This window comes from Cajanus cajan, chromosome 9 (assembly GCF_000230855.2).
Source record: "Cajanus cajan strain Asha chromosome 9, NIPB_CcT2T_4, whole genome shotgun sequence".
Taxonomy (NCBI): domain Eukaryota; kingdom Viridiplantae; phylum Streptophyta; class Magnoliopsida; order Fabales; family Fabaceae; genus Cajanus; species Cajanus cajan.
In genome coordinates this window covers 22,469,118-22,480,445 of record NC_138525.1, presented here as the reverse complement: position 1 = coordinate 22,480,445, position 11,328 = coordinate 22,469,118, and the positions used below count along the sequence as shown (strand labels likewise).

General features: G+C 32.4%; 1 protein-coding gene across 2 annotated transcripts; it reads left to right on the top strand.

Annotated features, from left to right (window-relative positions):
• Positions 1-269: 269 nt before the first annotated feature.
• Positions 270-5,929, top strand: CID7 (CTC-interacting domain 7). 2 transcript variants are annotated; one of them, XM_020383481.3, is made up of 7 exons: positions 270-627; positions 785-834; positions 1,529-2,399; positions 2,946-3,390; positions 3,489-3,559; positions 4,069-4,193; positions 5,201-5,929. In XM_020383481.3, the coding sequence occupies exons 3-7, from the start codon at positions 1,617-1,619 to the stop codon at positions 5,502-5,504; spliced, it is 1,728 nt and encodes a 575-aa protein (XP_020239070.1). In that variant the 5' UTR covers positions 270-627; positions 785-834; positions 1,529-1,616; the 3' UTR covers positions 5,505-5,929. The 2 variants fall into 2 exon arrangements, with proteins under 2 accessions (XP_020239070.1, XP_020239069.1); XM_020383480.3 differs by lacking the exon at positions 785-834.
• The last annotated feature ends 5,399 nt before the right edge of the window (positions 5,930-11,328 follow it).

Here is an 11,328-nt window from a genome sequence, read left to right as displayed (position 1 = left end):
TATCATTTTTATATGAAAATAAACCTATTTTTTTTATACTAAATAGAAAATATATAAAGAAATATATCTATTTTAATTAATATAGAGAATAACTTTTTATTTTAAATTTTTAAATAAGAGTATGATTATTATTTAAAAAATAATAATGCATCTGTCTAATAAAATACTATAAATGCAGTAAAAGTATAGTAAAAAGGGTTGCGCCACCGTTTTTTCTTTCCCAAATCCCAATCATGGATACTAATTAATTATAAACAGTGCAGAGTTAAGAGGGTCAGAGAAAGAGACTCTCGACACATATAGAGAGAGAAAGTTTTAGAGAGAGATAGGGGTCAAATCGAGCGGCGAAAGGTTGGGTGTCTTCTTTAGTATTTTTGTGGTGGTGGTGCTGGTATTAGCTTCAACCAAATAACTAAGCAATAAGAGAGAGAAAGAGAAAACAGAAAGAAAAGAAAAGAAAAACACAAACTGATAACTGAGATAACAATACTAGAGAGAGATAGTTCCAAGCTCTAATTTCCAGAAAAAAAATAAAAATAAAAACTTTGCTTCACTTTTTCTCCCTCTCTTACCCCTCTGATCTCATGCCATCCTCCCCCATGGATCCCTTTGATTTGATTCGCAAAGGTATGGTTTTTTCTTTCTCACTTTCAATAAATTTCAGATCTTTAACTTACCCATCTCGTTAAATTTCTGTGTTTTTTCTTTAATTGCCAGCTTTTGTTATGTTTGATTAATTGTACTTATTGGGTTTTTATTTTTTGTTTTCTTCTGATTCCGTAAGGGGTTGAATTGCTCAAGATCTCATAAAGGTTTTGGCTTTCATAATGGAAGGTTGTGTTATTGTTGTGCTTACGCTTTGACTTTTTTTTTTTTTTTTTTTTTTTTTTGTCTTCAGCTTGTTTTTTTTTTTGTTGTTCCTATGATAAGGTTTGAGATTCCTGCATGTTTTGTTGGGTTTTAATAGGCTTTCTGTGTGGCTACAATTGAACAATTTTTTCAATTGTTTACTTTGTCTTAGAAACTGCTTAACACTATCAATTATTTGTTCCTGAAAAAATTAGGGTTTTTTAACCTGTATCCCGCTTTTTCTGACTTGGTGTGAAATTGGTCTCTGTTTTCCAATGCATTTTTGGTATACATATAATTAGTAAACAGTTGTGTCTATAATTCATACACAGTCGCTCTGTTGTCCAATTAAGCTTATGGGATTCACTTCCAAGTTTCAGTTTTGAAAATGGTCATCCTTTAGTTGCTTGCAGTGATAATCAACCTAGTTACAGATGTTTTATTTTTATGTATGCTAATGGATAAATTCTCTGTTGATTTGAGAGTATTAATCGTTTTAACTGGAATTCGATATTGAGTTGTTTATTTGTTCACATGTATCGTATGATCTAGGATATTATTGAATTCATCTGTCTAGTACATGATGCATGACACTTCTTGGAATTTATTGTTCTTTTTTTATTTTGACAATAGCCTGCTTCCTCAACTACTAGTATGACCAAATTGAATCATTTTACAGGGTTTGGCTGAAGCTGTCTGGAACTTTTGTGTTACTGATTTTAAGATCCATTTGTGTTTTAGTCATTTTGTCCATATTCTTGTTAATAATGAGCTTATCCAAGAAAGGATTCCAAACAGATGCGAAACTGAGCACCACAAACAAAGCAACATCTTTGAATCCAAATGCAGCAGAGTTTGTTCCTTTTTCCCTAAGATCATTGCCATCTGGAAGCACGAGCTTGGTAGACACAGCAGCAAGTTTTACTTCTGCTGGATCTCTTGGGAAAGCAGTTTTAGATAGATCAGAATCATCCATTTCAAATAATTCCGATGATGAGGCTCACCAGTATTGGCGTTGTCAGCTTCCTGATGACATCACGCCTGACTTCAAGGTCATGGGAGAAGATGAATCCCAAGGTCTTAACAATATCTCTTTAGCAGGCTTATCTTTACATGATGATAATGAATCCTCAATGTTTCCTTCTAAGGGAACTAGATATATATTAAATGAGCAGCAGGATTTGTCTCAACAGAACCTTAATGGCAATAGTTTTGCTGACAAATTAAGGTTTTCCAATTCAACCTACAGGGAAGAACCAACTTCAGCAAGCATTTTGAACTCATCAGCAAAGCCTTGGGATAGGCAAATTGGGAATACCAACATGCATGTAAACAGTGGTCAAGAGGCACTTGTTTATGATGACAACTCTGGACATGGATTCTTAAATGATGTTTTTGCTGGAAATTCTATTGTGAATGATACTGATTTAAACCCTTTGGAGTTTTTAGCTTCTCTATTCCCTGGTTTTGCTTCAGAAAGCCTTGCTGAAGTTTTCTTTGCCAATGGATGTGATTTGCATCTTACTGTTGAGATGCTCACTCAGTTAGAGGTAGGTTGATCTTCATGTATAGTGACACGTGGTTAAATTATGTTCATTGTAAAGCCTCTTTTCATGTGACATCCCTTAAAAATGTATACATTGTCAGATACATTTATGCATTATAACTGTCTCCAAGCATGTTGTGATGCAATTATTGGTAAAAAAACTGCATATCTTGCAGTATGCTTCGGTATTATATTAAAAGAGAAAGGATGGAAGCTAAATGTATAGAGAAATGCCCCTGCCTTGTTTTGGCAGGAAGGATATGGCATTCTATAAAGTTGAGGCCACTCTATTGCAATTCAGCTCCTGGTTTCTCATCCCAAATCCTTATAGCTTATGATTCATGTTATCAGGAGACTATTGGAATTTTATTTGCAATTTTTCGGGTATAAATATTTTCTTGATATATGATAAAAGTAATACAACTATATCTATTGATTTTTGTTTTTCATTTGTGGATGCCATTGTCAAGTCTCATGAATAGTTCATTTCTCTAACATAACCGAGGACATTAATGTTGATTATCTCTACTTGTTCCCTCCAATTTTGTAGATTCAAGTTGATGGTAGTTTCAATCAGAATCTGAGTCCGAAGACTCTGTCAGCTCCCAATCTGAGTGCGATGGATTTTCCAGCTCTTTCTCCATCAAATGGCCAGAATACTGCAAAATATGCTGCAGATAATGTTCAACAAAGTGGCAATCCTTACTTATCATCTGATAAGGACATGCTCATGTTCAAATCTGGCTCTTCTATTCCATCTAGAGGTTCTGTTGACTTTGCCTCGGCTGTTAGGAAATTGGCTTCTCAGGATTCTGGTATATGGAAATATGATAAAAATGGTTCTGGTGATGCTTCTACTGGCTCAAGTAGGAGTTTAAATGCTTTGGCTAGTGCCTACAATGGTGGACAGGGGAGAGTCAACTTTGGTGATAGATCACAGAACCGTGGTTCTGCTCGGGCAGCTCCTGTTTGGCTTGAAACTGGTGAAGCAGTTGGTAAATAGTTTTTTTTTTTTTTTTTTTTTTTTTGTATGCTTCAACTTTGAGTTGAATTCTTTCTATGCCGTGTTTCCTTTAACAATTTTGAATGGCAGCAAATATGTATTCTGAGCTGCGGGAGGAGGCTCGTGATCATGCACGTTTGCGTAATGCATATTTTGAGCAGGTGGGTCTTTGATTCATGCAGTGGTGGAGAAGTTAATGGGAATTTGAATGAGAATGCAGTGTAGTGATTTGGCTACAGCCTACACACTTTACAATTAGCTTGTATACATATGCTTTACCTGCACTCCTAGTCTTCTATGTTCTTTCTAGGAGTTGGTCCATAATTTATGTTGTTTCTTTTGTTTTCTAGTATATAAATTTGAAAAGTAAGTTGGATCTGGGTAATGTGAGTAAATTTAATAGAGGAGCTGTTAGGATGATACCAAATTGAATATGCACAAACTATTCAAGTCAAAGAACATGCTGTGTGACTGGCAAGAACCATCTGTTCTTTAGTTTGTTTTGATGCAACATTACATTTTTTCTTAATCTTTTCATTGTAATGGAATTTGTCCAGATAATGTATCTGTAACTTGAGTTTCAACAGCTTTGGTTTATCCCACTAACCGGGAAAGAGATGTAATCCTAATTTTGTAACTTGAGTTTAATTCTTCATAATATAAAAAACAGGCACGACAAGCCTACCTTGTTGGCAACAAGGCCCTTGCAAAAGAGCTCAGTGTTAAAGGGCAACTGCACAACATGCACATGAAAGCTGCTCATGGAAAAGCTCAAGAATCTATTTACCGCCAGAGGTTTGTTGTTCCCACTTCTATCACTCGTCCTATTCATGTAACCTTTTGTAAAAAGCACAATTTGTATGTTGTCACAATGACACACTGTTAAAACCAGACTACATGAACTCGTCATACTTTTGATTCAGGTTTATCAATTTAAACCAATCGGTTGATGTGAAGGACATAATAAGAATAATTTAAATAAAATATATATAAACATATAAACATTAAATATATATGAAGAAAACCTTTATTTTTAAATTGTGTTAGTGTTCTTTCAACCAGATGAATTGCTCAACTCAAATAGAACTTGACTGGTTATGAGATCTGTTTTAATTAGTCGAGTGGTGCTGTAACCATCAATTTGGCAAAGAGATTGAACCGTAACTAGTCAATTGTCTGCTTCATTTTTAAGTTTCAGCAGCACTAATATTTTTTGGCCCCTGCACAACCTGCATATAATTATAGGATGGGAACTTTCTTTTGACGGGCTGGATCTTTGTTTCTTTTTTATTCATGTTTTTACCTTTTACTTGTTTCTCTTCATACTTGCAATGGGTTTTTCTTTGCTTACTTCTGCCCATTGAGGTATGATGGTTTCACATTGGTTGTGGGAGGTGTAAAACAATTTGAGCGGTTAAAACCATAAGTAATGGCTTGCAGATAAAATGTTGAGTGTACCACTGTCCTGGGACATGGGGGATCAACCTAGTGCTCCCAGCTTCAATTTTTAGTATTAAAATAGTATTTGGCAAGCAATAGTAACGTTATGTAAGGATAAATTAATCTTTGATTTTCAATTTTAAGACATTGGGTGGATCATGTTTATGGAAAAAAGAATGAGTGTACCACTTTCTTCGGCGAAATCTAGTGTCCAAACTTCTACAAGCTACTATTCCATCATTTCACCAATAGAGGATTCCAAACAGTTTCTTTCTGGAATGATATATCGTCGAATGAGTTAATACTCGTTCTCATTGTCCCTTGGATTGTGCTGTAGTCATTGTGAATGTTTGATTATTCAGGAACCCTGTTGCTCCAGAAATGCAGGCTAATGGAAGAGGGCACCAGAGAATGATAGACTTACATGGCCTGCATGTAAGTGAAGCCATTCATGTGCTGAGACATGAACTGAGTGTGCTAAGAACCACGGCTAGAGCTGCCGAGCAGCGTCTACAGGTCTACATCTGTGTCGGCACTGGCCACCATACCCGGGGCTCGCGCACTCCCGCGAGGCTTCCAATAGCTGTACAGCGTTATCTACTCGAAGAAGAAGGCCTTGATTTCACTGAACCACAGCCTGGCCTGATTCGTGTTGTGATATATTGAACCAAGGAGGTAATATACAAGTTTCTGACACAGTAAAATTCCATCATGAACACATAAGACATTGTAGTCATTCTTGTATCTGTACATGGGAAGTAATGGCAATGGCCAAAAAAAAAAAGAAGGAAAAAGATGTTTTGAGAGGGTTGAGAAAAAAAAAAAAAAAGAATGGAGAAGGTTAGAAGTAAAGAGAAGGGTTGTAGCAGAATTGTACCATTAAGATTTCACTGAGGCATCTGATCACATTAGACAGTCAGCAGGGACTCCACTTCAGCATTTTCTTTTGTTAATTTTGTATCCTAATTTTCATTTCTTTGTTAAATTCCTGTTTTTTTTCCCCCATCTTTGATTCAGATGTAACTGATAGAACTCAATTACATGATAGAACAATTCACTTTTCCAATTATATTCAATGCCAATTTACTGCACGGATCATATGTTCAAGTAGGGCTGGTTCTCAAAGCATACAATTACTATAAGATTTGGAGAATTGGTTTGACACAATATGGGTAAAATTTTAGTAAGTTTTCAATTCTCAAGCGGCTATTGCCCCCTTACTCTATAAATTTTACTCGTGTACATAATCGTATAATCATTTATTAAAGGATAATTATTTAATTTCATCCAAGTTTGTGGTTGTAATCGGGGAAAATAAACGATAAATTACTACCGAAGTATAGGGCTGTTCATGGATTTCATAATGTGTTTACAGTTTCAAGTATCTTGTTGAATAGCCACTTGGTCTAGTGGTGGATTTGAAGTATTATGTATAGAATCTTTAAGTAGTATTAGGCATCGAGTTTTAAGTTTGAATTATGTCGTTATTGAAATTACTACAAACAAGTGGGGTGGGAGTTAGATTATATTAGTGCGGTGTTTATGATTGAACGAACTAATTGAGAGAAGAATTTTGTTCATAAACATAGAAATATAATCAATAATATCAAAGATTTGGTGGAAAGAGATTGAAGAATTACATTTATTGAAATATCAAGAGAGATTAATCAAATAACTCATGTCCTTGCAAGTTGGGGGAGTTAGGTTGAGGGCTGAACATGTAGTATGGAAGAGTCTTCTAGATTTTGTGTTTCAAGTGTACAGGGAGGATCTTTGTTCCCTACACTAGTTTCTTTTCTTTTTAGTTGTTTTTTTGTCTATTTTTTTTTTCCCACAACACAAAAAAACCGTGGATTTTTACTTAACTTAGAACATGTTAGGTTTGAATTTTGGTGTTATTTAAGTTTGACTCGACTCATGTTTTTGTTCAGGTAATGATTGTTTATTTTAAAATTCTGACTCATTCGGTGGATTTGATATTTTTTAATTATTTATCAATTTTTTTTAGAAAGTTCAGAAAATGCTTTAGTTTGTGTGATCCAATTGACTGAACCGACTTGAGTTGGTTTCTATTCGGGTTTTTCAGAAAAGTATACATTCAGCGTAATGAAAATATTTTGACTGGATTGAGCAGAGTTTAGTTAAATTTGACATAAACTTACCGTTTGAGTTGTAATTCATAAACAACATTGCCAAAGAATAAGCAATAGCTATGCTTGCAAAAAATTAAATTCATGCAAAAACACAGGATTTTATGTTTGCATTTTATTATATTTCTTTATAAAATATAAATTTTAACGATCCAACTGTTCAATTTAAAGTTCTTAATACTTAGATCAAATATGTAAAATTTTAGAAAATTTAAAAATCATTTGATACTTCATTTCATTAATTCCAATTGACGGATAATCATAAAATTATTTTATACATTGATTCAAATTAATGAAACGAAATATCAAATAATTTTCAAATTTTTTAAAAATTTGCAAATTTGATCTATGTATTAAGAACTTTAAATTGAATAGTTGAATCGTTAAAATTTGATGTAAAACATGAGTTATTGAATGATAGACTTACTCTTGGAGTAAAATGACCTCTCCTCTATATACATACATACATACATATACATATATATATTCTACTGAGCCTTAATGCTAGAATAAGTCTATTTAGACTTATTCCATTCAATAACTTATGTTTTACATCAAATTTAATAATTTAACCATTGAATGAAAACTTTTTAATACATAGATTAAGTTTACAAAGTTTTAAAAAATTTAAAAATTATTTAATACTCCATTTTATTAATTCAAATCAACTTACTTTAAGGGAGCGTTTGGTAGGAAAAAGTTCTTTCATACTTAGGAATCATGATTCTTGAGAATTACAAATTTTGGGAATCATGATTCTTGTGAATAACTAAAATTTGTTTGGTTATTCATAAATATTTATGAAAATATTCATATATAGGATTTTCAAAAATTAAAGATTTTCATGTTTGGTTACAATAGTATGTTCATTGGTATGAAAAAGAGAAAAGGGGGGAGTGAGAGTGAGAAAGCCACAGAGAGAGGAAAAAAGAGAAATAGAAGGAGAGAGAGAGGGCAAGGGAGAGAGAGAGAGAGGGAGAGAGGACAAGGGAGTGAGAGTGAGAGAGATAGACAGGAAAGAGAAATATAAGGAAAGAGATTTTTTGTTTTTGTTTTAGAACATGATTCTGTGATCTTTTTATATACATAAAACTTTTTCCTTAACTTGAAAAAGTTAAATTTTCATCCCATCACGAGAATGTTTTTGTGAGAAAGTGAGATAAAAATGGTTCCTGAAAAATTACATTCTTGTAATTTTTTTAAATAACTACCAAACATGAAAAATTAAGATTATCAATTTAAGATTTTTAGGAAAGTCATTCAGCGTACTAAACGTCTTCTAAGAGTAAGTCTTACTAGACTTATTCCATCACTCAATAACTCATATTTTACATTAAATTTTAATGATCTAATTGTTAAGTTATATATAAGAGGAGGGATTCACTTACTCTAAGAGTAAGTCTTAGTAGACTTACTCCACCACTTAATAACTCATGTTCTACATCAAATTTTAATGATCCAGTCATTAAGTTAAAAGTTTTAAATGCATAGATCAAATCTAAAATTATTTGATACTCCATTTTATTAATTTAAATTGACGAATAATCATAAAAACATTTCACATGTTGATTTGAAATTAATGAAATAATAGTTTTCAAATTTTTAAAAATTTATAAATTTGATCTATATATTAAATTTTTTTTAGTTAAATAGTTGGATCGTTGAAATTTGGTGTAAAACATAAGTTATTGGGTGAATAAGTTTAAGTAGACTTACTATTGAAGAAAGTAGATCTCTCCTATTTATTTCTTTCTCTCTCTCTCTCTCTCTCTATATATATATATATATATATATATATAATTGCTTAAATATATTAAACTTGTTTGTACGATGCAAAACAATGAGACAATAATTAAGAAAAAGTTTGACTAACTCTTTACCTTTGATAATAACTTTAGATTATTCATCTACAACAACCTAGGTCATGATAGTCCTTCCGCTAATTGGAAGTTGATCTTTGGGTTCACCTTGGATTCCATCTGGCATTCCAAAGATGCTTTAATATTTGAAGACATTACTACTCCTCCTAAAATTATTGTGGCCAAAGTGGCTAGTTCCTAAAGTTGAATTGTGATGCCTCTATCAATGCCTTGACAGGTCAAGCTAGTGCTAGTGGCCTCTTTCATGACCATTATGGAGCCTTTGTGATGCCCTTCTCCACCACCAAGCTTGGGCTTGCTCCATTTTGCAGGCTGAGTCGTGGCCATTTAGCATGGTCTCACCATAGCTTGGAATAGAGAATTTTGTAACCTAATAGTCAAATCTAACTCTTTTAGTGTAGTTAGATTTCACAAACATGGTTACTCAATCCTCCATAGTTATGCTTCCCTGGTATCAAATATACATCTCATTTATTCTACTGGTGGTTATATTTGTCAGATTCATGTTTTAAGAGAAGTAAATCAATCTATTGATTATTTAGCTAAATTTAGTCTTACTGTGGGACAACATTATAGGATTTTTGAGCTTCCCCTAGACTAAAATGTATTGCTTCATCATTTTTGATTCGTGAATATGTCATTTTCTCAAAAAAAAAAAAAAAGGAAAAGCGAAATTGTCTCATGATATATAATGTTTTTAAATAAGAAAAAAATTTTGGCACCAAAATTTAAAATTAAAAATTGTTATAAAAATAGATGAAAGCTTGATATCTAAGTCGATATAATGTTTCAACCCTGCTGACTCCAACTATAATACACACACACACACACACACACACACACACACACACACATATATATATATATATATATATATATATATATATATATATATATTGTTAGACAAGTAGCCTCATATAACTTAAGAGGGGGGGGGGGGGTGAATTAAGTTATCCAAATTCTCCTCTTTTTACAAGTTTTTTGAATTACTTTCTTATAAGTTCAATTCCTTAGATAAATTTATATGCAAAGAACTAAGATGCACATTACTTAAACACAATTGAAACAAATAGTTAAAAAGTGTAGAGAGAAAGAATTGCAAACTCGTTTTATACTGGTTTGACCAATCCTGCCTACATCTAGTCCTCGAGTCTCCAACTTGAGTTTTCACTATTCTTGTAATTCTTACAAGAATTGAATCCTCCAACACCTTGGAATTTCCTTTCCTAGTGTTGAGATTCAAAACCACCTAGGAGAATAACACTTTCTCCTTTACAGATTGAAAGATAGAGTGGGTATTACAGTATTACTCCCTTGGAAGAGTAGATATTACAATATGATGATCTTAAGGAACTCTTAGAGAATTTGCAAATAAGTTTGGCCAAGAAGTTTTTCTAATTCTTTTTCACACTTGAGTTCGTAACCTTTTAAAAGAAAAATCACCCATATTTATAGATAAAAATTCCATAGTTGTATCCTTTCATGAAAAGGTATAACTTTTTGTGTTCTTCTGAAAAGATACACTAGTAATCGATTACAAGAGTTTCGTAATCGATTACAACGGTTATAAATTTCAAAATAATTGAAACGATGTATCTTAATATTCAAATTTTGAAGTTCCCTCTCTTGGTAATCAATTACCAGAACATATTGTTGCATTGTTTCAAAAACTTTTATGTAGAAAACTTCATATCAATAATTCCTTTCACAAATCTCTTTTAAGAAATGATTTGAACTATTCTTTAAAGCTTTTGTTAAGTCTTTTGAAAACATTTTTACTTACTTTCAAAAGATTTAAAACTTGCTTAAATTTAAAGAGATTAATTTGAGGTTTTTGAAAACTTATTCTTAAGGCCAAACATACTTGCAATTCTAAAAGATTCTTTTATATTTTTAGCTAAGTTGACAAGACTTATCTATGTAATACTTGAGATCTTGTTCTTGCATCGACTTGCTTTAGCTCAACCTTGATTCTTCTTCAATACTTTATAATTACTTTAGCATCATCAAAAATTTTGTGCATAAAGCCTTCCACATTCTCCCCCTTTTTGATGATGACAATTAACTGTAAAAGGAAGGAAAATAAAGCAGTGTATTCCGATCACTACCCCTTAAACTCCCTCTTAGTAAAACACTAAAACATTGATTGATGTTATATTTATTTTTACAAAAGGAGTTGTACTTATGTTTTGAAAAGAATATTGTAGAGATCAAGGTTTATATTATTATACTAAGTTTTATTTTGCAAAACTTTAAGTTCAAAAAACAAGTGTAGATGATTTTTTTAGTCAAACTGAGCCCAAAGTAGTGTTAGACAAAATTTCAAACTGAGCCCAAAGTAGTGTTAGACAAAATTTTCCTTTCCATTCCTTTGCGGTCCTATCTCTCCCCCTTTGACAACATCAAAAAGAATATAATAACAAAATTATCCAAAGGTAAAGAACAAGCCAAAATATGAAC

Excerpts from the sequence above, each read along its gene's own strand:
- CID7 (XM_020383480.3), top strand. The coding sequence starts at position 1,617 with ATGAGCTTATCCAAGAAAGGATTCCAAACAGATGCGAAACTGAGCACC. Across the intron at positions 2,400-2,945 it reads AGATGCTCACTCAGTTAGAG|ATTCAAGTTGATGGTAGTTT; the intron begins GTAGGTTGATCT and ends CCAATTTTGTAG. Across the intron at positions 3,560-4,068 it reads GTAATGCATATTTTGAGCAG|GCACGACAAGCCTACCTTGT; the intron begins GTGGGTCTTTGA and ends TATAAAAAACAG.